This window comes from Equus asinus, chromosome 7 (genome assembly GCF_041296235.1).
Source record: "Equus asinus isolate D_3611 breed Donkey chromosome 7, EquAss-T2T_v2, whole genome shotgun sequence".
Lineage (NCBI taxonomy): Eukaryota > Metazoa > Chordata > Mammalia > Perissodactyla > Equidae > Equus > Equus asinus.
The window spans coordinates 68,389,522-68,415,328 of record NC_091796.1 but is presented as its reverse complement, the minus strand read 5'-3'; the positions used below and the strand labels follow the sequence as shown (position 1 = coordinate 68,415,328).

Below are 25,807 nucleotides of genomic sequence, written 5' to 3'. Positions count from 1 at the left end.
AACTTTGAAGATTATTTTTCAGGAAGCTGTGACTGCAAGTGATGAACAGAAGAATCATGCCCATTGCTCACTAATTCTCACCCGCCGAGTCTCTCGCCAAAGCAGAAGAATCACACTCGAGGAGAGGGTGTTCACTCTGAATGCACAGCTTCAAGGACGTTTTAGACTCTGATGGAAAGTCTCTAGCCTAGCTAAAACTTTCACCCGTCCAGATATTTACAGTTTGAAGAGCTTCCCCCCTGATGTTTTTGGCAATAAAGGACAAAATCATTTCTCCTGAGGGCATTTGGAATTGGCAAAATAAACATGCTGTGCTCAGCTACGTCTCCAAGCCTTTGATGTTTTCCCTCGGAGGGTGGAGGGTCTGGATGTAGACTGTCAGACTTGAGGGTTTGATCTCTTAAAGTCTTTGTGTCCACAATACTTAGATAACCACTTCACGTACCACCTATGGGGTCTCATTTTCTTGTCATTTCTTGCAAAAAGACTCTACGTAGTCTAGGCAAGTTTCGAAAATTGATTAACGCCTGGGAACGCTTGCAGATCAGCAGACCCCAGGTGGTGTAGATGCGAGCGTAGACCAAGCCCTGGGGGCGCCCCCAAGGTGTCATCTCCCCAAGCGACAGTGTACACCTCTCGCATTAACAGCCCTTGGTTCCGCTTGGGTCTCTCCACCTACACCCCTCCTCGCTGAGCCCCCGCCACCGTCTCACCTTCTCCCCCCACGCCCCTGGACCAAGCGTCCCTTCTGGCAGGAGGGGTTGGGGGATGTCTACTCTCCGGGGAAGGGGCGCAAAAGGGTTAATGATGAGAGTCGGCGGCCAGGTGGGGCGCGCATACCCGCCCCCGGCCGCGGTGGGCTTCAGAGGTGAGGGGGAGCTCTTCCGGCAGCATTGCGCCGGGTGGCGGGCGGGAGAGCTGCCAGGCTGACTGAGAGGCCGGCCCTCGTGGGGGCCGCTCCGCCGCCGCCGCTGCCGCCGCCGCCGCTGCCGCCGCCGCCGCTGTGATGCGGAGCCGGTGCTGCGCCGGGCGGTGGAGTCAGAGCCTGGGCACGGAAGCACGAGCTGCAACATCAGCACCGGCGGCGGCGGCGGCGGCGGCACCTGCACCAGCTCGCGGGCCCCGCGCTGCGCTCTCCGCCCCGCCGCGCCCGGGGCCGCCGCCCCGCGCTCTCTATGGATGTCAAGGCGGCCCCCAACGGGGTGGCTACCATCGAGGACCGGATCTTGCGGATCACTGGCTACTATGGCTATTACCCGGGTTACTCCAGCCAGAAAAGTAAGACGCCGAGAGGCTGCCCTGCTCGAGGCGCCGGAGGGGGTGGCAAGCGGGAGGGCGCGCGGTCCGGACACCTGCAGCCCTGCCTGCGCCGCCAACGCCACCCCCTTGGCTTTGGGGCCGCTGGGCGAAAAGTATGCCCGCTGTCCTCGGTGCTGAACCATGAGAGAGAAAGGGGGCCCGGGCCGTTTGCGCCTAGGAGTTTGGAAACAGTCGCAGCCTCGGGGGTGAAAGCGCAGAGGGGACCCCGTGAGCGCTCCTGACGGCCGTCGGCCGGCTCACCCCTGGCTTATTTACGACCAGAGGAGGCTAACATGGCTGTTTACTTAGCGGAAAGCCATCCTTTGGGGCTGTACTCCCCGAAAGCCCCCACTGAGTGCCAGGCTGCGGGCTGGGCGGTGGGGACGCAGGCTGGATGGGCTCGGGGGCGGGGCTGGCGGGGGCGGCCGACCCAGACATGGGTCCCGGCGCCGGCTGGGTCAGCTGGTTCACTCCGGGCTGCTGAGACGTGGCCAGCGCGGGAATTACTTCTGTTAAAAGGTCTTTGGGAGGTTCTCCGCCCCGGGCAGGGAGAGAACCTGCTCAGGTCTCCGAGTCCCGGAGCTTGGAGCCAGAGACCCGACTCTGCAAACGACTGGCGGTGGGGTAGGTGGGAGGGGGAGGAGCGCCAGGGCCAGCCGCCCGCGCTGCCCGCCGCACGTCGCGGCTACCTCTGAGGCTGAGCAAGCTATTCTGTTCGGTCCCGGCTCGCTTCCGGCTAAGCGAGGTCATGCGGCGCGGATGCTTTCACGGTTCTGGAGCAGTTTGGAGGGAGGGCGATGTAGGTGCGCTCTACGCTGTCCCCCTCCCCCAACACACAAACCCACTGGCTGTATGTGCTGGCATTAGTTCTGCCAGTGACCGAAGCGTAGCTCGTTTTTCTCTGAATTGGGGGAGTAGCTGCGGCTTAATTCCCATGCAGGTGGGATTTCGCTTTTTCTATATCAGTGCATTTCTGTCGCAATAGATGGAGCTTAATTGATGTTTTTGCTGTTATTTTTAACCAGAAGTCTTGGAAGCTCCTGGATGCATTTCTGATTGATATTTTTCTGTGACATTTTGGGGTACAACCAACGTTACAATTTCTGTGAAGCAGGCAAACCCTGACACATACACGAGAAAACACTTTTTTTCCCCGCGTAACTTTCTCCCCCTCTGTGCTCCATGGCTATTGAATAAAAATTCAAGAGCTTTCTTCCATGGGCTGTCTTCACACAGATATTTTCTAGTTTAATATTTCATTTGGCTTCAGGAAAGGCCTATCTGATTTGGATGGTTTCTGTCTAGCTGTTTTTAGCATTAGAGGCTTACATTATTCATTTTCCATACAAAAGTAATTACATAGTGTTAGAATTATCTGGAAAGAAAATAACACACTATGGAATGCGGTTTGAAGTCTTTGTACTCTCGACTTGAAAACTTATTTTTTTCCTATTGGCAAAGGGCTTCTTTTTTTAACCCTAGAAACTTAAATGAATGCAGTAGGATACCATGTGGAAATTACTTAGATTTTACCTTTGAATATTTTGATTACGAAACATGGGATTTTGATTGCTTAGAGTATGTAGAAGCTGTCTCTGAAATTACAAGACTCAGGGCAGTATATTATTATAATTTTTCTAACAATGGAACTTTGGTTAATAAAGAAGAAACCAAAAAGAGTACTGGAAAAGTGACATTTTAAATAAAGACGTGTTCGTATCATCTTTTCGTACTTGCTGAAATAGCTGCACGTGTGTCATTTGCCATATAATAACAGGACAAAAAGAGGAAGACCATTGGCCGAGACAGTAACTGAAGCTAAAGGGGATAAAGATGCATTTGGTGTAGTTATTTGTGGTGGGCACTTCCCTAGCTTCAGGTCACAGATTGCAAACAGTGGAGGCAGAGAGTCTCACAAGGACAGAAAATTATGTGAGAGTCAAATAACTTTCAGAAGGTTCTCCGTTTCAGAGGTAGAAAGAGATTGCCATTTTGCACGGTGAGAGACTAGGAGAGGAGAGAGCTGGAAGAGGGCCAGGCAGCCGAGCGCCATGAAATAATCCTGCCCTTAATGCAGCCTTCAACTAGTAAACAAACACACTGAAGCAAACCAGTGCAATATGGTCAATTGATTTAGCTGTTACCGGGAATGAGCAACAGCTAGGGGGATGTCTGGAGGGATATATTTAGGAAAAGGCTGTGCTGAGGGATATATGATATGTGAAGGCAAGGTGACTTTCGCATTTTCTGACTGATCGTGTATGAAGCCTTAAGGATGGGATGATCTGTCTATGCCATTTAGCTTTTCAGAGGAAGGTGGGGACTTACCTCTGAGAATGTCCAGCAATGATTAGCCTCGGGTTAATGCATCTTGCTGCCACCCCTGCCAATCAGGAAGATGAGTACCCAGTCCTGAAAAAATTCTAGTAGTCAGGCTGATACAAAAAAGAAATATATTTATATACACACACACACACATATATATATACACACATGTATTTATATATAATATATATTATATATGAAATATATACAAAAGGTATATATATACATATATACCTATATGATTAAACATGTTGACAGAGATGGTTACAGCATTTGTCTAGCCTCAAGTTACTTACGGTCTGGTAGGGGAAATAGATTCATTCAGTCAACAGGTGTTATCTGGGCACCTCCAACGCACCAAGAATACATCAGTGAACAAAACAGAGAAGAGTATTTTCTTTTTTTAGAGCTTAAGTTCTAGTGGGAGGAGACAGACAATAAATAATAACCAACCAAATAAATAAATAATGCAGTATATTTCAAAGTGATAGCTGCTTTAAAAGAATTGTAACAGGGTAAAAAGGATAAAAAATTCGGAGAGCGTAAGCAATTGTGGCAATTTTAAATAGGGTGATAGGTAACGCCTGCCTGAGGAGGTCACGGCTGAGCAAAGGCCTGAGGGATGTGAGGGAGTTAGCGAGGTGGACATTGAGAGGAATATGGTCCAGGCAGAGGGAATGGTTCCGAGGTGGAGCATGCCTGGTGTACCAGGGAAACAGGAAGCAGGCCTGCATGGCTGAAGTGGGGTGAGCAACTGGCAGAGTGACTGGAGACGAGGTCACTGTAGATACAGAGGCTCAGATGAAGTAGGGCCTTATAGAGCGTTGTATGTCCTTTGGCTTGTGCTCTGAATGAAATAGAGGAGCCTTTGCAGGTTTTAACAGAGATGTGATGTGACTTGACTTACCCTTCAAAAGAATCAATTTGACTGCTCTCTTGGGGCCAGGGTGGGAGCAGAGAGACTAGTTAGTGCGTTGTTGTAATAACCTAGGTGAGAGAGGATTGTGGCTTGAACCAGAGTCATAGCAGCAGAGGTGCTGAGAGGTGGGCGGATTCTGGATATATTTGAAATTGGAGCCAATAGGGTTTCCTGATGGATTGGATATGGTATCTGCAGGAAGGAGAGGAGGCAAAAGTGCTCCCACTTTTCTGGTTTGACCAAGTTTGAGTTGCTGATGGCTGAAGTGTGGAAGCCTTCAAGGTGGAGAAGTTTAGGGGGTCAGGGGATAAGGAGAACATTTTGGAAAGGCTAAATGTAATTGGAGATGTAGAATAAGCCTGGAGTTCAGAGACATCTGACTGGAGATATAAATCAGGGATTTTCCAGCATTTGGAAGTTATCTAAAGCCTAAGACTGTTGAGATCTTCAAGGAGTGAATATATAGAGAAGAGAAGAGGAACAAAGACTGAACGTGGGTGCACTCAGACAGTAAAAGGTTGAGGAGGAGAGGAGGAACCATTAAAAGATACCAAGCAGGACTCCCAGGAGAGGAGGTGAGAGGAGAACCAGGAGCAGGTGATAGCCTGGAAGCCCCTGAAGAGTTTCAGAGGGAAAAGATTAGCTGAGACCACTGCTGCTGAAAGGTCAAGTAAGATGAATACTGATAACTGACCATGAATCTGGCAACTGGGCATCACTGGTGACCTTGACAAAAGCGGGTAAGGTGGCATAAAACGGATTAGAATGTGTTTAAGAGAGAATTAGAGGGAGGAATTAAAAACACGAGTATAGACAACTCTTCATGGATTTTTGTGCAAAGAGGAGCAAAGGAAATGGGAATAGTAGGGTTAAAAAGTTTTTTTTTTAAGATGGGAGAAATAACAGCATGTTTGCATGAGTATGAGAATGATTCGATAGAGAAAGAAAATTAGTAATGTTAGAGAGAGAGGGTATCGGGTCTAGTGCACAAGGGAAGGGACGGTACTTTAGACAGGAACATGGATAGAGGGCAAAGTGTGTGGGTGAGGGTTCTGGAAGGTGGATAACTGAGGTGGTGGGAGTCTGTTGAGATTCTCTTCTGATTGCTTTGGTTTTCTCCAAACAGGAAGCAAGGTCATCAACTGAGAGTGAGGACAGGGGAGGAGGTTGTAGAACAGAGAAGGTATGAATAGTTACATAGGGAGAGTGATGGACTGGGGAAATACAGTAGGTTGTCTGGCTGCCTTAAAGAGCCCATTTAAAGTTTCTGGTCACAAGTTTAAATGGAGACCAGTCAGTAGGTTGTTGTATTCATCGACACAGCAGAGGCATGGAGAAAGTGAAGAGGATTTAACCAGAGTTGCAGATTATCCAATGGGTCTAATAAAATAATAGGGACAAGAGAGTTGTGAATGTATGCAAGGAAGGTGTTATTGTAATGATTGACCGTAGGATTTAAAGCTGGTAAGTGGAGAAGAGAGGAGATCAAGGTGATTAGGGAGAGTGAAAAGGTGGTGGGATCAATGGGTTGGAAATCTCAGTGGGATCAAGGGCTGGCGGAAGTTAGCTGGCAGATCAGACAGAGGTGGTGGTCAGAGAGAGGGGTGTGCTGTAAGAAGTTATTCGTTTCCATAAGTCAAGACAAAGGATAAATCTGTGTATGTTTTCCTATATTCCATACTCGATATTTTTGGGGAGAGCCTTCTTTCTGTGTTTGTATAAGGAGGCAGTATGTTGATGTATAGTGAATTAAACTGTAGTGGTTTGGAAATTGATTCTGGTCTTAACCCTGCCAGCAACTAGCTCTGAGACCTGGGACACTTCTGTGTGGACATCAGTTTTCCTTGTTTGTAAAAAAGAGGAGAGAAGTCACTATCTCAGAACAGCCACACAGTAGGTCAGCTTTGACAGCTTTCAAAAAAGTCCCACCCTCCACGGTAGCCTCTCACTCAGTGAACTCTAGTATATTTTCTTCACCCCATCTTCCGTCTCAGTGGCCAGTGCCTCTCTTTGTTCCATGTCTTTTGTACCCATTGGCCTTTTGTTTTTTCTATACCCCATTGAGGCCAGGTTCTGTGGTTGTTTTCTATTGGTAGCTGCAAATTTATAGTAAAACTTCTTCCCCTTGCTCTGATCCCGGGTCTGTTCATCCCATCTCCAAAAAGAACTCTATCAACTTCTGGCTGTCCCAGCTCTCTGACTTCTCCCACTGCTGCGATGACTTAGCACCTCCCGAGGTTCCAGCCTCAGTGGTCTCTTCTCACTCTTGACTTTCCCTGAGAGAGCTCATTCGTCCCACGGCTTTCCTATCTCCTATGTGTCTGCATTTCCAGGTCCACTTTTTCTGAACCTAGACCCATATTTCAGACTTCCTACTAGAATTCCTACTTGGATGTCCTCTGGGCACATCACACATAACACTAAATTCATCATCCCATCCTTAAAAGTCTGCCTTTTCCTTCTTCTTATGCTTGTTAGCATCCTGTATCTGTATCTTACCAATCGCTCAGAAACCTGGAGTTATCCTCAAAGTCTGCCCTTTCCCCTTACCCTACATTCAGTTAACAAGTCCTGTCTATTCTACCCCAAATAACTGCTTTCCACCCCTCTGGTCTCTGCCTTAGTTCCAGCCATCACATCTTTCACCCAGCCTCAAATCCTTCTAATCCAGTATGCACACCTTAACAAAACTTAATTCTCTAAAATGCAAATCTGTTCATCTCACATCCTTGATCAAATGCCTGGAATAAATCTTCATTTTCTGTGGAATAAAGTCCAAACTTCTTAGTATGCCACAGTCTGAGCCCAGCTTACATTGTTCTATTTTAGCACACATTTTCTCCCCTAATTGCCAAAGTAATGCACGCTTAATGCAGAAAATCTGGAAGGCAGAGAAGCAAAAAGAGATTAAAACAAAATTACTCATAATTCCACCCCCCAGAGGTGATTAGTGTTAATATTTTGGTTAACACTATCCTTTCAGTCTTTTTTATATCCATAGACACATGCAAATGCTTTTTACTTCATACTGAACATTTCTCTCATTGGTCTATATATATTTTTTCAAACAGGAAACTGAATGAATCAAATGGCTTTGTTTTCTCCCAAAGACCTCTCCATGATGCTTTTTTTTTGCAGGGGAAGATTCGCCCTAAGCTAACATCTGTTACCAATCTTCCTCCTGTCTTTTTCTTTCTTCCCCCTAACCCCCAAAGCCCCAGTACATAACTGCGTATAGTTGTAGGTTCCTCTGGTTCTTCTGTGTCAGCCACTGCCACAGCATGGCTACTGACAGACAAGTGATGTGGTTCTGCACCTGGGAACTGAACCTGGGCTGTCAAAGCGGAGAGCACTGAACTTTAAACACCAGGCCATCAGGGCTGGCTCTATATTTTTAACAACTTATTTTAATGTATGCATAGTCTTCCATATATTTAAGCACCTTAATCTACTTAAGATGTTGGACTTTTAGTCCAATTTTTCTTCTTAATTTCGTATCCCACATGGCCTCCACAAACCCTGGTCATGGTCTCGTCAAGCAGCTCATTGTTTTAGTAACGTTGTTGTCCCCGTGCCCTTCTGTTGCTCACTGCCCTTGTGCACTGTGCCCGAATGGCTTGCCTCCCTGAGTCTCCTTCATCTCTCTTTGGAAAGCTCCTGTTTGTCTTATATGCGCTGTCCTCTGCAAAGCTTCCTGATGGCCCCAGGTTGGGTTAATCCCCCCTGTCCTGTGGCACTGCGTCCTCACCTCTGCTCCAGGACTTAGCACACTATTTTGGGCTGTTTACTTTACACAAAACTGTCTCACCCACAGAGCCTGGGGAGAGCAGGGGCTTATCTGTATTTTCATCTTAGGCAAAGTGTCTAGCACATTCTGGGTGCTCAATAAAGTTCATTGTACTAATGAATCAATGATTATAGTGTCCTTTGAAGAAATTGGAGAGAATTATTTTCACACAGAAAGAGTGCACGATGGTAGTGATTCGAGGGAAAGAAAGAAGTCACCAGCTATGGAGGAATCAAGCAGATGTGCCTATTCAGGGAATGAGAACACCAAATGGATTTTATGATCACGTTACCTTTACGGCTGTAACTTCTGCGTTTGCATCCTTCTTATTTCCTTAATGACGTTTTCTGTACTTGAATGGAGAAAACAGGCAAATTTTTATACAGAGTAGTATAAAGTTACTAGAATTATAAGAAATAAGTTGTGACCCCCCCTCCCCTTTTGAAGTGGTTACCATTGGTTTTCATGGTACAATATTAATATAATACAAGCCCTCTAACTGGAGTAAGTTATAAAATTGTCTCTTACTAGTGAAATGAATGCCATAAATATTTCTCCTAGTTCATATTCTGTTTATACCCTAATAATAAACTTTATGCTTCTTTTTATATGTGAGGTAGTGTTTTGTAAACAGTTATAAATAATTACCATTGATACATAGTATTGAGAAGACTTTGTAATACAGTTTTTTTGTGTTTTGTGAGGAAGATTGGCCCTGAGCTAACATCTGTGCCAATTTTCCTCTGTTTTGTATGTGGGACACTGCCACGGTATGGCTTGATGAGTGGTCTGTAGATCTGCACCTGGGATCTGAACCCACGAACCCCGGACCACCAAAGCAGAACGTATGAACTTAACCACTATGCTACTGGGCCAGGCCCCATAGTTTTAAACTGTAATGTGTAAGGGCTATGTTTATACTGAATATAATTGTACATATTATTGACGTTGGATAATGTGGTAGTTTCTATAGTGTTTATTCTGATCTGTTTTTCATTTAAAATATAAATTTATGTATAAACTGGATATTTGTATTATAAAATACTACTACTATTAGCTAACACGTGGGTTTAACATTAAGTTTCAGATACACGTTCTTTAGAAAGCCTGTCTGAGAGCTGTTTGAGGCCATGAGGTCTGGTGCAAAGGCCACAGGACTCTGTTCTGCTCCTTGCTAGCCTTTTAAACTTGCATAAGTAACTCAACCTCTCAGATCAACAATTTTGTTCCTGTAAAGTGGGAATAATAATAGTTGCTTCACAGGTCATTGGGAGGATAATGTAAGATAACGTATATAGAATGTCTGGCATGATACCCACTTCAATGTATGGGAGCTGTTAGGATTATGGAGGAAACCAATAGAATCAGTTGCATGATTTCAGAGAGCCTTGCTCACTCCTTCTTTGTCAATAAATGGTTTACCACTTATTTTTTTTCATATTCAATGCTGTACTTTGGATTGTTATTGAAAATTGTGTTTCAGCAATGTTAAAGATAATTTACAAATTATCCAAGTTCCCAGTGGTTTTTATTTTTTGCATGTTGTTTTCTACTCCTTACCCATTTCTGGCTTGTGTGGTGCCGTAATTGAAAGGGGCTGTCTTACCTGGATCGCCCCTGGGATAGTTTAAAATGGGCTGGCAGTCATTTGTCGCAAGATTATTCCCAATGGGTAGATGCAAAAGAGAGGAGACAAACTTAGGGCCTAAGGTTGACGGGATGGATCTGCTTGGCTGGAGATGCAAATACCCAGACATCAAAGTAGAGGGGATTACAGGGATGGGGGCGGGGTGCTGGGAGAATGGGGGGAAGAGAGGGAGAGGGGAAGGGAGGAATTCCAGCTGAAGATAGATGGCAAGCCCTGGGTTGGGAAGGGTTAGATAGGATTGGGAGGGCAAACAGGTGGAGCAGAAGTGAAGGCTGAGATTAATTTGGGGCCAGTCTGTTGTAAACTGCGTTGTTCCTTTTATATGTAGAGTCTTAAAGGAGAAATTCCTTTTTGGGCAATTTGTATAGCAGCAAACATAACAGATAGGGTATTTTATGTTCTACTTAAAAAATGCATCATTATTTTATAAAACATTTACAAACTCTACATAGTCTTTGGCGTTATAACTTTTTAAAGTTGTAAAGTATTTAACTACTTACGGACATAGAGGAATAGAGAGAAAAAGGAAAATAATCTTGTCACCCTAATACAACTGTTATTTTGGTTAATTTCCTTCCAATCTTCCTAATGCATATAGGGCTTCACTTCTTGATTTATTAACAACATAAACTATAGTGTAGTCACAATTCTGATAAATATACAATTTTGTGCCCTGTTTCTTTTCCACTTAACATTTTAGGATAAGCGTTTTCATTTTCTTGCATTTATCTGCTGTGAGAGGCTGGAATTGGATTCCTGTTTCTGAGGTCTTGGCTTGAAGAATTTGGGCAAGCTGGTTCTCGGTTATTCAAGGCTACGTGAAATGGACAGACCTGGAGTGTTAGTGAGGGCTTTGGTTTCTAGTCACAGGATTCCCCTTGAACTGGCTTAAGCAAACATGGAAGCGATTAAAAGGATACTGGGAGTCTCCCATGGATTTTAAGGGCAAGGACAAGGTGGGATCAGCTAGCTTCAGGTCCTGGAATGTTGTGGGGAAAACAGGGAACTCTCTTTCTCTGCCTTTTATCTCTTTGTTCTGGCACATGTTCTCCATTCTTTTCTCTTGCTGCAGGCTGGCTTTCTCTATTTCCTCTTCCAAATGGTTCAAAATAGCCTCTGTGAGCAGTTCCAGTGTTTACATGTCCTCTATTCGAGAGAGCAGACAGACTGAGCAAGAACCTCTTACTTCTAGATCCAGATTCTCAGGGAAAGCGACTTGGTCCAATTTGTGTCAAGTGCGCACTCTTGAGCCTATTGATTGTGGTGGTTTGGGGCAAGGTCAAGTTCCTCAATCATGGCTGCCAGAGGCTCTCTCCTGTAACCCTGTTGACTGTGGGGGAAGATATAGTTTCCAGACAAAAGGAGCGATTGGCTGGACAGTCAACTTAATAGCTATTGAGTTCACAGAGCTTTGCATAAAAAGTTTTTCGTATCAAATCATAGGCTTCAAGCAAGATCCAATCTTTTGTTTCTTCTGGTCCTGATAGCCCTTAGAGTGTATCTAGATGTTGTTTAGTGAGGTTATAGATACTGTATTCCTACAAACTGAGAAAATCCAAGTGTCTTTAGGGTATAAGTCCCTAGGGAGTTCTGTTTAAAAGTAGCCAACCAGCACTATAGACTGCTTAGGGTTTTTGAAGTGCTACTGGTTACATCAAGTTTGGAAGACATAATTCTTTTTCTAGGTCAGATAGGGGGACACACCAATTCTTTCATACTCAAGGTATGGTAATTGAGGATGACATTTAACATTGTATATTTTAAACAGGGATTGAAGATTACACTATTTTGCAGTCTGGGATTTTCTATATTTAGTCCTGGGCTCATGCCAAGATGGCACCAGTGAGGTGTCAATATGGTTTTATGGTCCTGAAAACCAGACATGCTAAGAATTCTTTATCTCTTGTGACAGCTGAAATTCCTAAGAGTGTTAGAGCCTGTAGGTTTTTGCTGCTGACCTTGCTAAGCTCCAAGTCACGTGACTTTGGCGTCTCTCTCGTGTTTTGTTCATATCCGTGTTGAATCATAGGCGTTCTAGAGGAAGATCCAGATTGAGTGGTTTGGGAGCCACTTTCAGCCCCATCTTCCCTGCTGGAGTTATGGTGGCAGGTTCTAAAGAAGGAATGTACACGTCTAAAATGTAGTACTATTTCCAAGGGGCTTTTTCATTTATTTTAAAATTTATTTTCATTATTTATTATTTTTTATGGAAGTAACATTGATTTATAACATTATATAGGTTTCAAATGTACAGCATTATAATTCAACATCTGTATATACTGCATTGTGTTCACCACCAAAAGTCTAGTTTCCATCCATTACCGTATAAATAACCCCTTTACCCTTTTGCCCTCCACCCCATCCCCTTTCCCTCTGGTAACCACCACTCTGTTTTCTGTATCCGAGGGTTTGTTTTTTATGTTCCACACATGAGTGAAATCTTTTGGTCTTTATCTTTCTCTGTCTGACTTATTTCACTTAGCATAGTACCCTCAAGGCACTTCCACTTGTTGCAAATGACAAGACTTCATCTTTTTACGGCTGAGTAGTATTCCATTGTATATGCATATCACATCTTCTTTATCTATTCATCAGGCAGTGGGCACTTAGGTTGTTTTCAAGTCTTCGCTATTGTGAATAATGCTGCAATGAACAAAGGGGTGCACATGTCTTTTCAAGTTAGTGTTTTCATGTTTTTTGGGTAAATACCCAGAAGTGGAACAGCTGAATCATAGGATAGTTTAATTTGTAACTTTTTCAGGAATCTCTATGCTATTTTCCATAGTGGCTGCACAAGTTTACATTCCAACCAACAGTGCACAAAAGTTCTCCCAGGGACTTTGTAGAACAAATATATTTAGAAGTTGAGCACTTTTTATTTCTCTTTAATTTTTAAAAAAAATTGTGAGCACCTGCAGTGGGAGCTTTTTTTCTCGCTCCTTTCTATTCCATATCCACGTTGCAGCCGTGGTGATCTTTTGAAAGTATTAACTAGGTGATGCCATTCCTCTGGTTCAAGTGTTTAATGGCTTCCTGTATCTCTTTGGAAAACTATAGAACCTGCACCTGGCTTGCAAGGTCCTACCTGGTTGGGTTCTTCAGCTGGCACCGCCCTCCCATGCCCTCCCATGCCTTCCCTGTGCTCTGGTTGTACTGGCACCTACTCCAGGCCTTTCCTCCCTCCAGGCTGACGAAAACCTCTTCCTCCTTCTCGGTGCTGTGACCTGGCTGGCTCCCAGCCCTCCCCAGGTCTCATAGTCAGTGCCACTGCCTCAGGGAGGCCTTTCCAGCTTGGCAACTCTCTCATCTCATGTGCTTCTCCTTTCCAGCACTTTCTACAAACTGCAGTTACAATTTGTGTTGAATCTGTGACTGTTTAGTGCCTTTCTTGCCCACTGTCTATCTGCTCCCTCAGGGAAGGGATGGATCTATTCTGTTCAGCACTGTGTACCCAGCACAGAGAACGATGCCTGGACACTCCATGAATATTTGCGGAGTAAGCAAACCTTGTTAAAAATTTAAAGTAGATTTTTTTAAAAAAATCGTTTTATTTGGAATATTTTTAGAGTTACAGAAAAGTTGCGAAGATAATACAGAGAGGTCCTGTACACCCCTCACCCAGCTCCCCCATCATTATCACCTTATATTACCGATGTGTATTTGTCAGCACTCAGAAACCAGTGTTGGTACATTACCATTAATCAAACTCTAGGCTTGCGTTGGCTTTCACCAGTTTTTCCATTAAGGCTCTCTTTCTGTGCCAGGATCCAGTCCAGGGTGCTGCGTTGCACTTAGTTGTCACGTCTCTTAAGTAGGCTTCCACTCAATGTATTGAACTTGAAAAGATAATTTCAATTTTATAGGAATTTCCTGGCTGATTTTTTAGGGCCTGGATCAGATCACATTGGAGAATTTAACTACTAGTTTTCAAGGTGACATTGGATTAAATTCATGTTAGAAATGACCTGTGACTATACATGGTAATTACATACCATCTTAGAGGACTGTTCTGTAAGATAGAACAGTAGTTTTTAGCGTTTCTGGTTTTTAATATTTTGGGGGACACAGAAATATTTGAAAATCTAAATAAAGCTATAAATTACTCTTTCCCTCCCCAAGATGCACATATACACCAAACGTTTTCATGCAGTTTATTTTATTACACTGGAAATTTATTACTTCACAGGAACAGGCTATAAAAATGATAATTCCAGTGAATTGTATCTGTTTTTCTATTTTATGAGAAAATGTGCAAAATTTAATGGGAATGTCTGAAAAAATTGAAATAATTCAAATTTTTTAACCAAAATAAAAATGAACTTCAGTTTTATTCAAAAGTGAATTTTAGTGATAAAGCTTTTATAGTTTGGATTGAATAAGAAGCTGAAATTTTGGAGCGGTCTTAGGCATGGGAATACGCAGCTCATCTTTGGCATCCAGTTGACTTCAACTTGATTAAAATATTAACACCTCCTAAAGACTCTGACTCCCAAGGGAATGAGGTAGCAAATGAAGTTAGAGACCCCATAGCTTCTTTTGCAGGAAGAGGGCGGATTTGTATCAAGAAACACCAGACTTCTCAAAAACTCTTCACGTTGAATTAATGTCACATCATTTCATTTGTCCTCAAGTCAAGGAGATCGTCTTTGAGGCGAGATCTGCATCATTCGTGCTGTCTTTGTCAGCAAAGGAAGGATGATGAATCTACGTTTCATTTTTAAGGTTGTCTAAGCAGAATTAGCCTTCAAATACATCCTGCTGTGTATCTAGATAACTCCAGATTGTCTGTCTGCACTGACATCTTATGACATGTTGTCACTCTGGATCCTTATTTTCCTGAGGACTGTGTTTCCAAAAGAACTTGTGGTTTTCAGCTGAATTATAATAGAGACTTTAAAGCTTTCAATGAAAAAGTGTACCATGTACATAGCTATAAAGTAGCAAAGTGAAGAATGAACTTCTCCGTACTGAATTTTCTGTTCTAGGGATGGGCTTCCCTTTTCTCTCCAAAGTGGTACAAACGTCTTCCCAAATGTCATTCAAAGATTTCAGGTCATGGTTTCTGGAAAGACATTAGCTTCCAGGTAGTTAAGGAGAACCCTACACTCTCTTCACTGGCCCTGATGGAATTGACTTTCAAGGCAATAGAAAAGGCTTCTTGTGGGATCATTGACGATATTTTGGGTGCTTCTACATGCTGATGTATAAGGCAGCAAGTTACACTAATATGCAAAGCTACTTTCATCACCAAAGCAGCACAACCTACTTCTCTCCTCAGGTTCAGTTTGACATTGCAGCTTTTCATGTTTCTTAAAAGCTCACAGAATAGGTATTCTCCTTAGATTCATATACAGATAACAGAAAATCAGGAGTTGGAAGAATTAAGTATATAGCTATTTGTTAAAGGGAAATAGCATAGCTGCTGGTATCTGCAATGTTTGCATCGAAATTATGGCAAATGAGCAAGTTTGGAGAGACGACTTCATTTGATAAAGGCACTGATCCATTTTTATCCCTGGCTGCAGACCACAAACCAGTTTATCCTTTTCCAAGACATGCTAGTTACCAAGATCTCCCCAGGATGAATTTGGCTACAGGTAAAGAAAACTGAGCTTTTGGCTTAAGTAATGAGGACATTTATTCTCTTTTATAGCAAGAAGTTGAGAGGTGGGGTGGCTGACTTAACGGCTAATGCTATAATGAAGTGCCTAGATTCTAATCTTTTCTTTCCTGCTTTCCATCTCTTTGTCTGTGTGTTGTACTTTGTATGATATTTTCTTGACTTTATTTTCAAACTCGTTTACTACGTTTTTCACTTAAAGTTTCATTTAAAGTTGTAATGGCTCTCTTTTGTTTTCCTAATATTTGTTAAAAAAATATGGTATCTTGTTCTTGTTGTATGGATATAATAGCTTCTCTTATTCCATGAGGATATTACTAATATGTTTTTTGAAGTTTTCTTCTCTTGAATGGGCTGTTTAAATTTAAAAAAAATTTTTATTATTGTTAGTCAATATTCTTGGATGTTTTTTGATTTTTGTCTATCTGCTTATATTCTAGAGTGGAAAGCCTTCAAAACTATATGGAAGCTGTGAGAATGGTTAAGGAGGTCAAGAACTATGAAAGGTCTTACCCCACTTTCAAGCTAACAGATTAGTCAGCTACAGTTTCATGGATGCTAACAGAAGACACGGGAGTCCTGGGTCGCATACCAAGGACTTTATTACTCTCAGTTCAGCAAGCAGCATGAGCTTCATGCTCACGGTGGTTCTCCTTGCTCTCCAAGTTCCACAAGGACAAGACAGAGCAAGCAAGGTGGATCCTTACTATGTACTAGGTTTGTGTCACAGCTGAGGAATCCTGAGCTTAGGAAATCCCAATCATTTATTACGGCCTGCCAGCAAACCTACCCAACATTTGCTCCAGAGGGAGACGTTAGCAAATAGACCTGCCTTCTGTTCTAGAGGGAGAAATTATCTCTAGCTTCCAAAGTGTTCATTGTACAGGATTTTTAAAAGGTAGTCCAGGATAAAAAGCTATCGGATCCTGCACAAGGTGTTCAGAAATAGAAGAGAGGTCCATGGAGAATTGTCTCCCAACAGGGGCTTGTCTATTTTTACTTTACTGTCAAACAGCTGGGCTGTATCCTTGAGAACCTTCAATCTTGTTTTCTTAAGAAAATGTTCCTTTGGACCATAGAAGGCTTTTCTAACCCTCTGACTGGCTGCTAGCATTCTGGGAACCAAGTAGGAAAGAAGACTTGGCATCTTAGTGAGCAGTTTCATAAGTTCACTTAATTCCTCCATGATTTTGGTATGGTACCTCAATCTTCTACCGTGTCTGGTCTCCCTGTAGACTTCTGTTTGGGCCTTTCCAGAGAACAAAGCTCTGCTCTTTGCCAGAGTGAAGGGAGGCATAGTCAAATGCTGTACAGAGTGAGGGTGGGATTAAGAAGCCATCAGCCTTCTTAAACAGACTTAACCAAGGCTGCTGGTTTTAGCCTCATTGTCATCCCTCTTATAGTGGTAACTGGTAACTTTGGAAAATTCTGTGTTGTAAATTGGACTAATATTCATTTTCTCTACCCTCAGCATAGGTTTCAGTTTTTTCAGGCCTGACAAGTAATTTTTAACTTTTCAACTTCTAAAATGTTGTTATTGGCTCCTCTGCTAATTCTCATGGATTTATGCCTTTAAAAATTCACTTATTGTCATTTTAGTGAAATTTCCTGAATGAACAAATAAAGATTGTGTATTCAATCTACCATCTTTACCAGGAAGAATCCTTGTAATTTCTGTTTCTATTCTTCGAAATCTTCCAATTTAAACTAGATCTATTGTAAACCAAGATAAATGTCATATTCATAGTGGCAGAGTACATTATCTTTATTTCCTCCCGGGGGAAGCTATTTTAGCCGTCATAACATGGGGGCAAAGAATATTGTGCATTATCTGTTTCTTGATCCAAACGCTGGTTTCATGATGTGTTTACTTTATGAAAATATCATCAAGCAGTGCACTTAAGGTTTGTGCACTTTTCTGTGTGCATTTATATTGCAATAAAACGTTTACATTAAAAATTGTATATAACATGACTATATATCAGAGCATTCCAGTCCATTTTACCCTTGTTTGTAATAAAACATTGAATTGTAACTTAAAAATATTTTTCAAATTTTCAAAGTAACGCAAAATAAGTAATTACCTTTGTGTGTTCCAAATTCACTAAGTCCTAAGTGCATCCCCTAATCGCTTTCCAGTGTGAGGAAAGTAGTTCTCGAACACTTTGCTGCATATTAGCAACACCTGGGAGTTCTAACGACCATCCCAGTGCCAAGGCTGCATTCCATTCCAATTAAAACAGATTCTCCGGGATTGAGACCCAGGCACCAGCACTTTTTAAAGCTCCCCAGAAGAGTCCAATGAACAGCCAAGACTGTGTACATGGTCAAGACTCTTGCAAAATCAATAAAAATGAACAAATAGAAAAAATAATCATGCACTGAAATATCACAGTAATGTCAACTTGCTGTAAAGTTTTCTCAGTCCTTACTCTCAACTTCTGTATTATCTTGTCACAGACCGATAACAGTTCATGGGCAGTTCCGGTCTGCAGGGCACACTTATGTAGCACTGACTACTCAAAACCCTAGAATGCTCTCTCTCTTTCCTGGCACAAGCTGGGTGTCCATATCCTCCCCTCTCTGTGGGAAGACTCTTTTTGGAGGTTGAGGTGGCTTTGGACTTGCGCCTGTGGTATGTGCTCCCACCATTCTCTACAGCCCCACTGACACATTGCATCTACTCTGATGCATTTCTGGGCTCTGAAAGCATGGGGTGAAAACCATTGTTAATAACTTGTGAGCTCGTTTGAGGTTTTCCAAGTATTGTTTCCCTTCAGCTATGTTAATTCAGGAAAAGCTCTTGACTACTAAAATCTTAGCATGTAACCTCATGTATATTTGTAGTGGATCTAATCTGAAGTTATATGTACAGGTGAATTTCAGGGGGAAATCCACTAAAGAGTCTCAGGAAGAAAAATTCACTTTGCTCTTAGTGATTTTGCACCATAGGCTAGACCGCAATGATAACTCTCTTTCCATTTGGGCTGGAATCTTCAAAGGACAAGCGGAGTTTCACTCAGAGGTGTGTTGGGGCTGCCTGTTGTGTTTGCAGGACTGATGAGAGGAAGTGGACTGCCCTAATCTGCTTCTCCTGGACACTTGGCCCAGCAGTCTGGCAACATGGAAACCTACCCGTGTGGAAGGAATCCCATTAGTTTTAAGAAGCATGGAATAGAGAGCAAGGTTTGGAATTGGTGGGACCTTCGTCCTAGAGAGTCATTGAGAATGACTCAGATGAGTCTTCTGATGAAGACATCTTCTCCCCTTCCATTTGGGAGGTTATTTTGATGGTGATGCAGTTGAATTCTGGTTGAAGCAGATTATCTGATTGCCATGGTCCAAGACCTCTCTTGCTTTTTTTCCTTTCTAAATACTGGTTCACCTGTTTCAGAGAAAATGACACAGTTATGCTTATTAGACAATCAAAGGCCGCATCAGCTGTTGTTAATTCTACTCTTGAGCAGTCTTTAATGGAGTCATCTTCAATGTCCTTATTACTCATCTTGACTTCTGTTACATTCTCATCGTATTTGCTAGGAGAGTGGAATTTCATGATGGCTCCCCCAGGTGTGACTTAGACGTGTCTCTCAGAAAGGAAGCAGAAAGGAGAGAGGGGATGTGCGCTGTGGCTTTGAACTTCAGTACCCCTCCCGACTCAGGTTGGTTACTCGATAAGGGATGGAGAATGAGGCAAAGTGTCTGATGTACTTGTTTATAGAGTTCTATCTTCTTTAAGGTTTTATACTCTGTGTAAAGCTCATGCTTGTAAACCCCCTAGCACACATCACACCTGGCACATGAAAGCTTATTAGGGAAGAAAATCAGGAACAGGAATCTCAGCATATGCTATAACTTAAGAAGGAGTTACCTATCCTGTGGCTTTTAATATAAAATCATACTCAAAGGTGTGCTATGTACAGCCACAGCGGGATTGTAACCAGCATAAGGCTGAACTGTGTGCAGAGTAATCTTTGAGGATTGAGTAGAGATGAAATGTTTATGAGACTTAAAACAAGCACTGAAAGAAATAGCAGGAGCCTTAACTTATCATAGCACACGAAGGATTCAGGCTGTGAATTCTGAGCGATGCTACTACCACTGTCTGAGAGTTGTACAGCCTTTTTACACTTGAAGAGGCAATAGCATACATGGTTTTACAAAAACTCACAGCCTCTCTGTAAAGTGGGTGTTTCCACTATGTTACAGATGAGGAAATTAAGGCCCAGGGAGGTTTCCTTGCCCAAGGACACAGCTCCCAGGTGTCAGGGCTCAGGTTTGAACCCAGAGCTGCCTGCTTCCCAAACCATACTCTCCACTACAGAGAATAACAAGAAATTGTAAAATTCAGATCGTAAAATGGTCAAATTCAGATCCTCCGGTGGCTCATTTCCTCCACCTCATCCTGAAGTCGTGTAAGAAGATAATGAACTTCTGCTTCATTTTCAGCCATGCCCTGAACACGGAAGCACAGCTCTGGTAAGGGGCTTAGCCTCAGGACTAAAGCGGGCCTCTCCCTCTCCCCCAGGTCTGAATTTTAACTCAAATGGATGCTGTGCCTGAAAGCTCTTTTTGGAAAGAAGAGGAAAGATAGCAAAAGATGGCCTTGAGAATCAGGCTGCGTGTGTGTGTGTGTGTGTGTGTGTGTGTGTGTGTGTGTGTGTGTTGGGGGTGGCGAGGTGGGAGAGAGAGAGAGAGCGCAAGCTCTACTAACATCCAGTTGGTATCTGGAATCTCACCTTTTTCTGGGGAAAGAGGGAGGAAGCGCAGTGGAGAGAAAGGAGGAGACTGCCCCCTCCTGAGCCCCGCCTGGCTCCTTCGGGATTTTGCCTGGATATTTGAGAGGTTATCTTTCTGGTCACATCGAGGAAATTTACTTCCAGAAGGCAGCTTTTCCTCTTGAGAAAGAGTCTCTATTTCCTGCATCCATAAATTATAAATAAATAAGCCGATTCAGAGGAGGGAAGGAGAGAGGACGTTGTCTATTCCTGTGGCAAAGTATAGAGGTCTGTAGTTTTGAGTCATTGGTGCCTGGCACAGTACCTGAGAAGAGTGTAGAACAGTATTTGTGAAGTTTTAGCTATGCATCAGTTTTAACTGTCAATGCTTGCTCTAATATCTGATGAAATTTCTCTAGTTACAACTTCAATCATTGGAATGTTGGTACTGGCTTTGCTGTTGTCCTTTTCAGGAAAAAAGAGTCCAATATTGCTTTAATATTAGCTCTATGGGTCTGGTAGTCTAGCCTTTCATTATTTACATTACTGAGGCTTCTTCAAGAGGCAATGCACACCTCTACCAATGGCCCTGGAAATGCAAGTGTGGGTGTAGTGATGTCTCATTCAGCCAGGATTTGAGCATCATTAGATCCACCCCCGTTGTGGGTAAACCGTGCTTGTTTCCAACACTTCTGGATGAATGTCTTTAGAAGGACCTTTCCAGCTTTCTCAGCTGTGGCATTAATAAGGTCAGTGGTTTTAAAAAAAATGTTAAGTCAATTGTATTTATGCCTAGTGGGGAAACATTTATCTTTTAAGATGAATTATTCCTACCTTTTCCTACCTTCAGTGAGAGTTGAACATAAAGTCCCTGATACTTGATGGCAACCCAAAACAGAAACTAAATTTAAGAGAAGCTACCAAGAGGTTATAACACCCTACAGAGCTATTGAAATTGCTTTGGAGTTTTGAGGTTGTTGCAGGAATATCTTATTCTAATTCCTTTGAGAATCTGACAAGTAAAGAGTGCAAATTCAGTTTTTAATTTTTTTTGTTATACACTTGAGAGAAATGTTCTAAGTACATTAGGAAAAAGCCCAGGTGGGAAGAAATTGAGCTTCAAACCCTGTCTACTCCAGCCTTTTAGCTCTTTCTCTTGGTTGCTCTGTTTTGGGGCGTTGCTAGTGGCTTAGGTGAGACAAGTTTTGGTTCCTCACAAAACCCAGAAACCGAAATCTCTCAACTTCGTGGGCTGATTTAGGGGAGACTGAGTTTGGCTCTGCCCTCAGGATGCTCGGGCAAGTAGAAAGAACAGACTCCCTCCCTTTGTACCCAGGACTGAACCTTTTTGACACTAACCCAAACACCATTGCCAGGGGAGGTCACATTACCCCCATCGGCTGGAGGGGTGGCTGTGGAATGATGATATTCAGTCCGGGTCACATACCCTAGTTGACAGAGGAGGGATGGGCAGGGTGTAGGGAAACCAAAAGGGTCAAAAGCCCTGGGGCTGGTAGAGTGGGCTGTGAGTGCAGGGGAGTGAGCAATGCCTGCAACACAAGGAGAGTGATGGCTGTGTGGAGAGGACTGACTGACACGACCTGGGTTGAATGGAGGACAACCTGTGATGACTTTCAGGGAGGGAACTGGGTGCAGATATCTTGATATCATTCTCCTCTGTCCTTCCCATCTCCTGCACGTGGGTCCTCTCCATTGGCTGCACAGCACGGAAGCCAAAGAGCAAGGAGTCCCACACCTGGGGGCACGTAGCTCAGCCTCCAGGCCACAGAGCAGGGCGGAGAGGCACACAGACTATGACCAGCGCTCCAGCATGGGACATCTTTTATCCTGCTCCTTTTAGGTTTAGCTGGCTTAACTCTCTGCCCTGTGTCCGTTCTAGAGGAGAAATTAAAAATTTCTCCATATAACTGCTGTGAACGCATACGTGGAAGGGATATGTGAAAACGTGAAGGAAACAAATGTTTTGTGATTTTTTAAAATGGCTTAGGCAAGCCGTCAGTCATGTTAGATGTTTATCGTTTTTAGCTTGGTTATTTTTCTACCCTCTTCCACACTCTCAGAATAAGCAGTAAGCAGCCCAGCGCTTTGTTATAGAGAGAATGATGAGAGAAATACTACAGTGTATAGAATTACCTATCGTGAAGAATTTGCTTTAACCAGAAAATAGATCATTAGTCCTGCCAACATCTGATAGGGGTACAGCAAGAACTTGGTATTCTAAATATTTCCTTTATGTAACTTCTAAATATCAAGATGCCTGACATTCAGTAGACAAAAATTTCCAAGTATTTAGCTGATTTTTTATTCCAGTTTTTTATCCTTTTGTTTTCAGTAGAATTACATCTCAGAATTTCAAGATAACTGGAGAAGTCTTGTGAAACATGGTTATGACTTGTAATGATCTCTTGGCTCCTAGTCCTTGTGGATTCATAATCTCCACAGCTGGGTTTAACCATTTGACCCTCATCTCTAGATTTTCCTTTCACCAAGGTCCTCGCACCCATCCTCTTTCTTTAGGGGGCTGGGGAGTGGATGGAAATGAGAAATAGGCAAGTGGCTCCCAGGTTCAGTGCCCTGTGAGTCTTATTCTGATCTTGTGTTCATTCCAAATGTGAAGCCTTGGGCTGGCTGGTGGTGCAGTGGTTAAGTTCACACGTTTTACTTCGGAGGCCCAGGGTTCACCGGTTCGGATCCCAGGTGCGGACCTACGTGTACCACTGGGCAAGCCATGCCGTGGCAGGTGTCCCACATATAAAGTAGAGGAAGATGGGCACGGATGTTAGCTCAGGGTCAGTCTTCCTCAGTAAAAAGAGGAGGATTGGCAGCAGATGCTAGCTCAGAGCTAATCTTCCTGTCCATGTAGGGGCCAGTTTCAGATTATAACCGGGAAGCTCCGGAATTTGTGAACCAACACCCCTACCTACTTTTCCAGTTCTTTTATTCATGCTGTTCTCCCACTCAAATTCCCGATTATAGCCAAATTGATTTACTTACTAATTCCTGAACTTGTCCTCTATTTTTCTGCTTTTCACTGAACCCTTCTCTATACACATTCACATCTCCGTTAAGTTTCCCTGACCCACACAGGTAAAGTGATCACTTTCAAAAAAAATTCTCATGTTTGCATTAATTTTGGCACCAGATCATGTGCTACTTGTGTCCCTTTTTCTATTATTAGACTTAACTGTCAAATCTTTTACTGTTGTTTAATGCTCCTTGCTTTTCTATATATAACACTTCAGCTAGACTGCATTTAAACAAGCATTGGACCTTGACGGCAGGGACAGTATTAAATTACATTTCACATAGCAAGAGCATTGATTTGGAAAAATTTGCTTGAACCCAGTTTCTTTTATGGGTTTTTGATAAAGGTTTTTTTTTTTTTTTTTTTTTTTTTAACTCTTAGACATATGTATTGCTGGTCCCTGACTAGAAGATAATTTGGGCACATGGAATGTTTACGGAACAAGCTAAGTTTGGGGGATCCTAGGGGTATACAAAGGAGGAGACATTCTCCTTATTCTTCATTTGCCTCCCTGCTGAACTCCCACTTGCTCTTGAAGCCTCTTGCCTGTGCCCCACCTTCCCAGAGCTACCTGGGGAGAGTGAGTTCTTCCTCCGCTTGAACTCAGAACCTCTGTTCTGGAACATTGCTTTGTTTCTCTTTGTTGATTCATCTGTTACTCCCACTGGCCTGTGAGTTGCCAAGGACATAGATTTTGGCTTAGTCATCCTGGTATCACTGGCATTAAGCACAGTACTTTACCCATAGGAAGAACTCATTAACTTTCAAATCAGTGTGAAAACACAGGGACTCATATTCAAGCTATAGAATTAGGGTATGGCAAAAGAAGGTTGCTACAAAATAGAAAGGCATGTATTAAGTTTCCAATGAGTGGTGCAAACGACGAGCTGCATGGATTGGGAAAGAGTGTTTGAGGAAACTTAAGGGAGAAACCTTGGACGAGGCAGAACTTGATGGAGGGGTTAGATTTGGCTGCATGTATGAGACTGAGGAGGTTGTTCCTGGCAGAGGCAATGGGCTAAATGAAGGAACGTGGACAGCGCATCACTGAAAGTTTAGGATTGCACATAATGGAACCAACTCTAGCTAGTTGAAGTCAAAAAGGAATTTATTAAAGGACTCAGCTCACACATCTCTGACCAGAGAGTAATACTTAGATGCTAAGCCACATGCTCATATCCTAATATTAAGGAGTCTAGAGATGTGACTTTTCTAGCTTTTATCTTGGGAAGGTGGAACAAGTAATGAGTGAAATAATCAGAACATAGGGTAGTACCTAACTATGTTAGGCGACGTAAGTGATTTTGTGCCTGAGCATGTTGGAGTGACAGAGATTAGATCAGGTAATCCAAAGCAGTGGCCTCTGGAAGAGTATTAGGAATTGAAATTGGGAAGATCAGTAAGAGCCAGATCTGGGAGATCCTTGAATAGCCCAGCAGAGATGTGAACTTGTCTCCGTGTGAAAAGGGAGGCATGGAAGATATTTGAGTGTATGTGTGAGGGGGTTGGGAATGAGAAATATTCTGGAAAATGTCATGTTTTGGCATTTCTTGAGGGCTTGGTGATTTAGTCACAGGAGAGAGTGCTCATGCGGAAGGAGGACCTGAGACCTGGCACTAAAGCCCCTTCTGAGGAAGACTGGCCTTTGGGGAGGCAGAGGTTAGCTTGGGGGACAGGGAATTTTCAAGAAATGATATGGGGGAGGATGTAAGTGCCATCTGGCTGTGACATCAGTCACCTCATTGATTGCCAGGTTTGATTGAGCTGACCTGGTTGGCTAGATGGTGTCCTCTTCCTTCCTCCCTCCACATTCATGTGCATCCCCTCCCCCTGAAGCTGTGAGATCAGAGAAGAAAACATTCTGCAATAGTGGAGGTCCGTTCTTTGGTCAAGGGCATGTAATTGCATGTGTCCTCTCCCACAGCATGAGGAGAATCCCTCTACTAGAATCAAGCACGCTCTCAAGAAGTAGTGTGACCCAGTAAGAGGCTGTCCTCTCCTCCTTCGTAGCTCCCTTCTGTTCTTGAAATTGCTGCTAGAACGATTTCCCCAAATCATGAATTCCATCAAGCCCAGCATCCCTACACACTTCCCTGTTTCCTGTAGCAGTGACTCCAAAAGTGCAGGACAAGTAGTCCTGGTGAAATGCAAGATTATTCAGGTGGTACATGAGCAGGGCATTAAATAACCTTAAAATACATAGTGAGAAATTTAGTCCTTTTAAAATTCTCTTTCAATGTTTCTACTTTGGACACTGAGGAAGTATAAGACTAGTATATGTAACACTTTCTTGTCTCCATTTTTAATAAAGAGAACAGGCCTCAAGCTAAGTGTTCCAAAGGCAAGAACATCATGCCATAATTTTAATAGCATCATTTTCTTTTAAAACTTTGTGGCACATGATTTCAGTTTTTCCTATATGGCAGTGATGTAAAATTTTAATGT

At 43.0% G+C, this 25,807-nt stretch overlaps 1 protein-coding gene across 1 annotated transcript in view; it reads left to right on the top strand.

Moving 5' to 3' along the window:
- Positions 1-980: 980 nt before the first annotated feature.
- SLC35F4 (solute carrier family 35 member F4) overlaps positions 981-25,807 on the top strand; it is a 239,394-nt gene continuing 214,567 nt past the window's right edge. Inside the window, exon 1 of the mRNA XM_070513682.1 lies at positions 981-1,278. Coding sequence (XP_070369783.1) covers positions 1,176-1,278 — 103 coding nt within the window. The 5' untranslated portion in view covers positions 981-1,175. The remainder of the gene's footprint in view (positions 1,279-25,807) is intronic.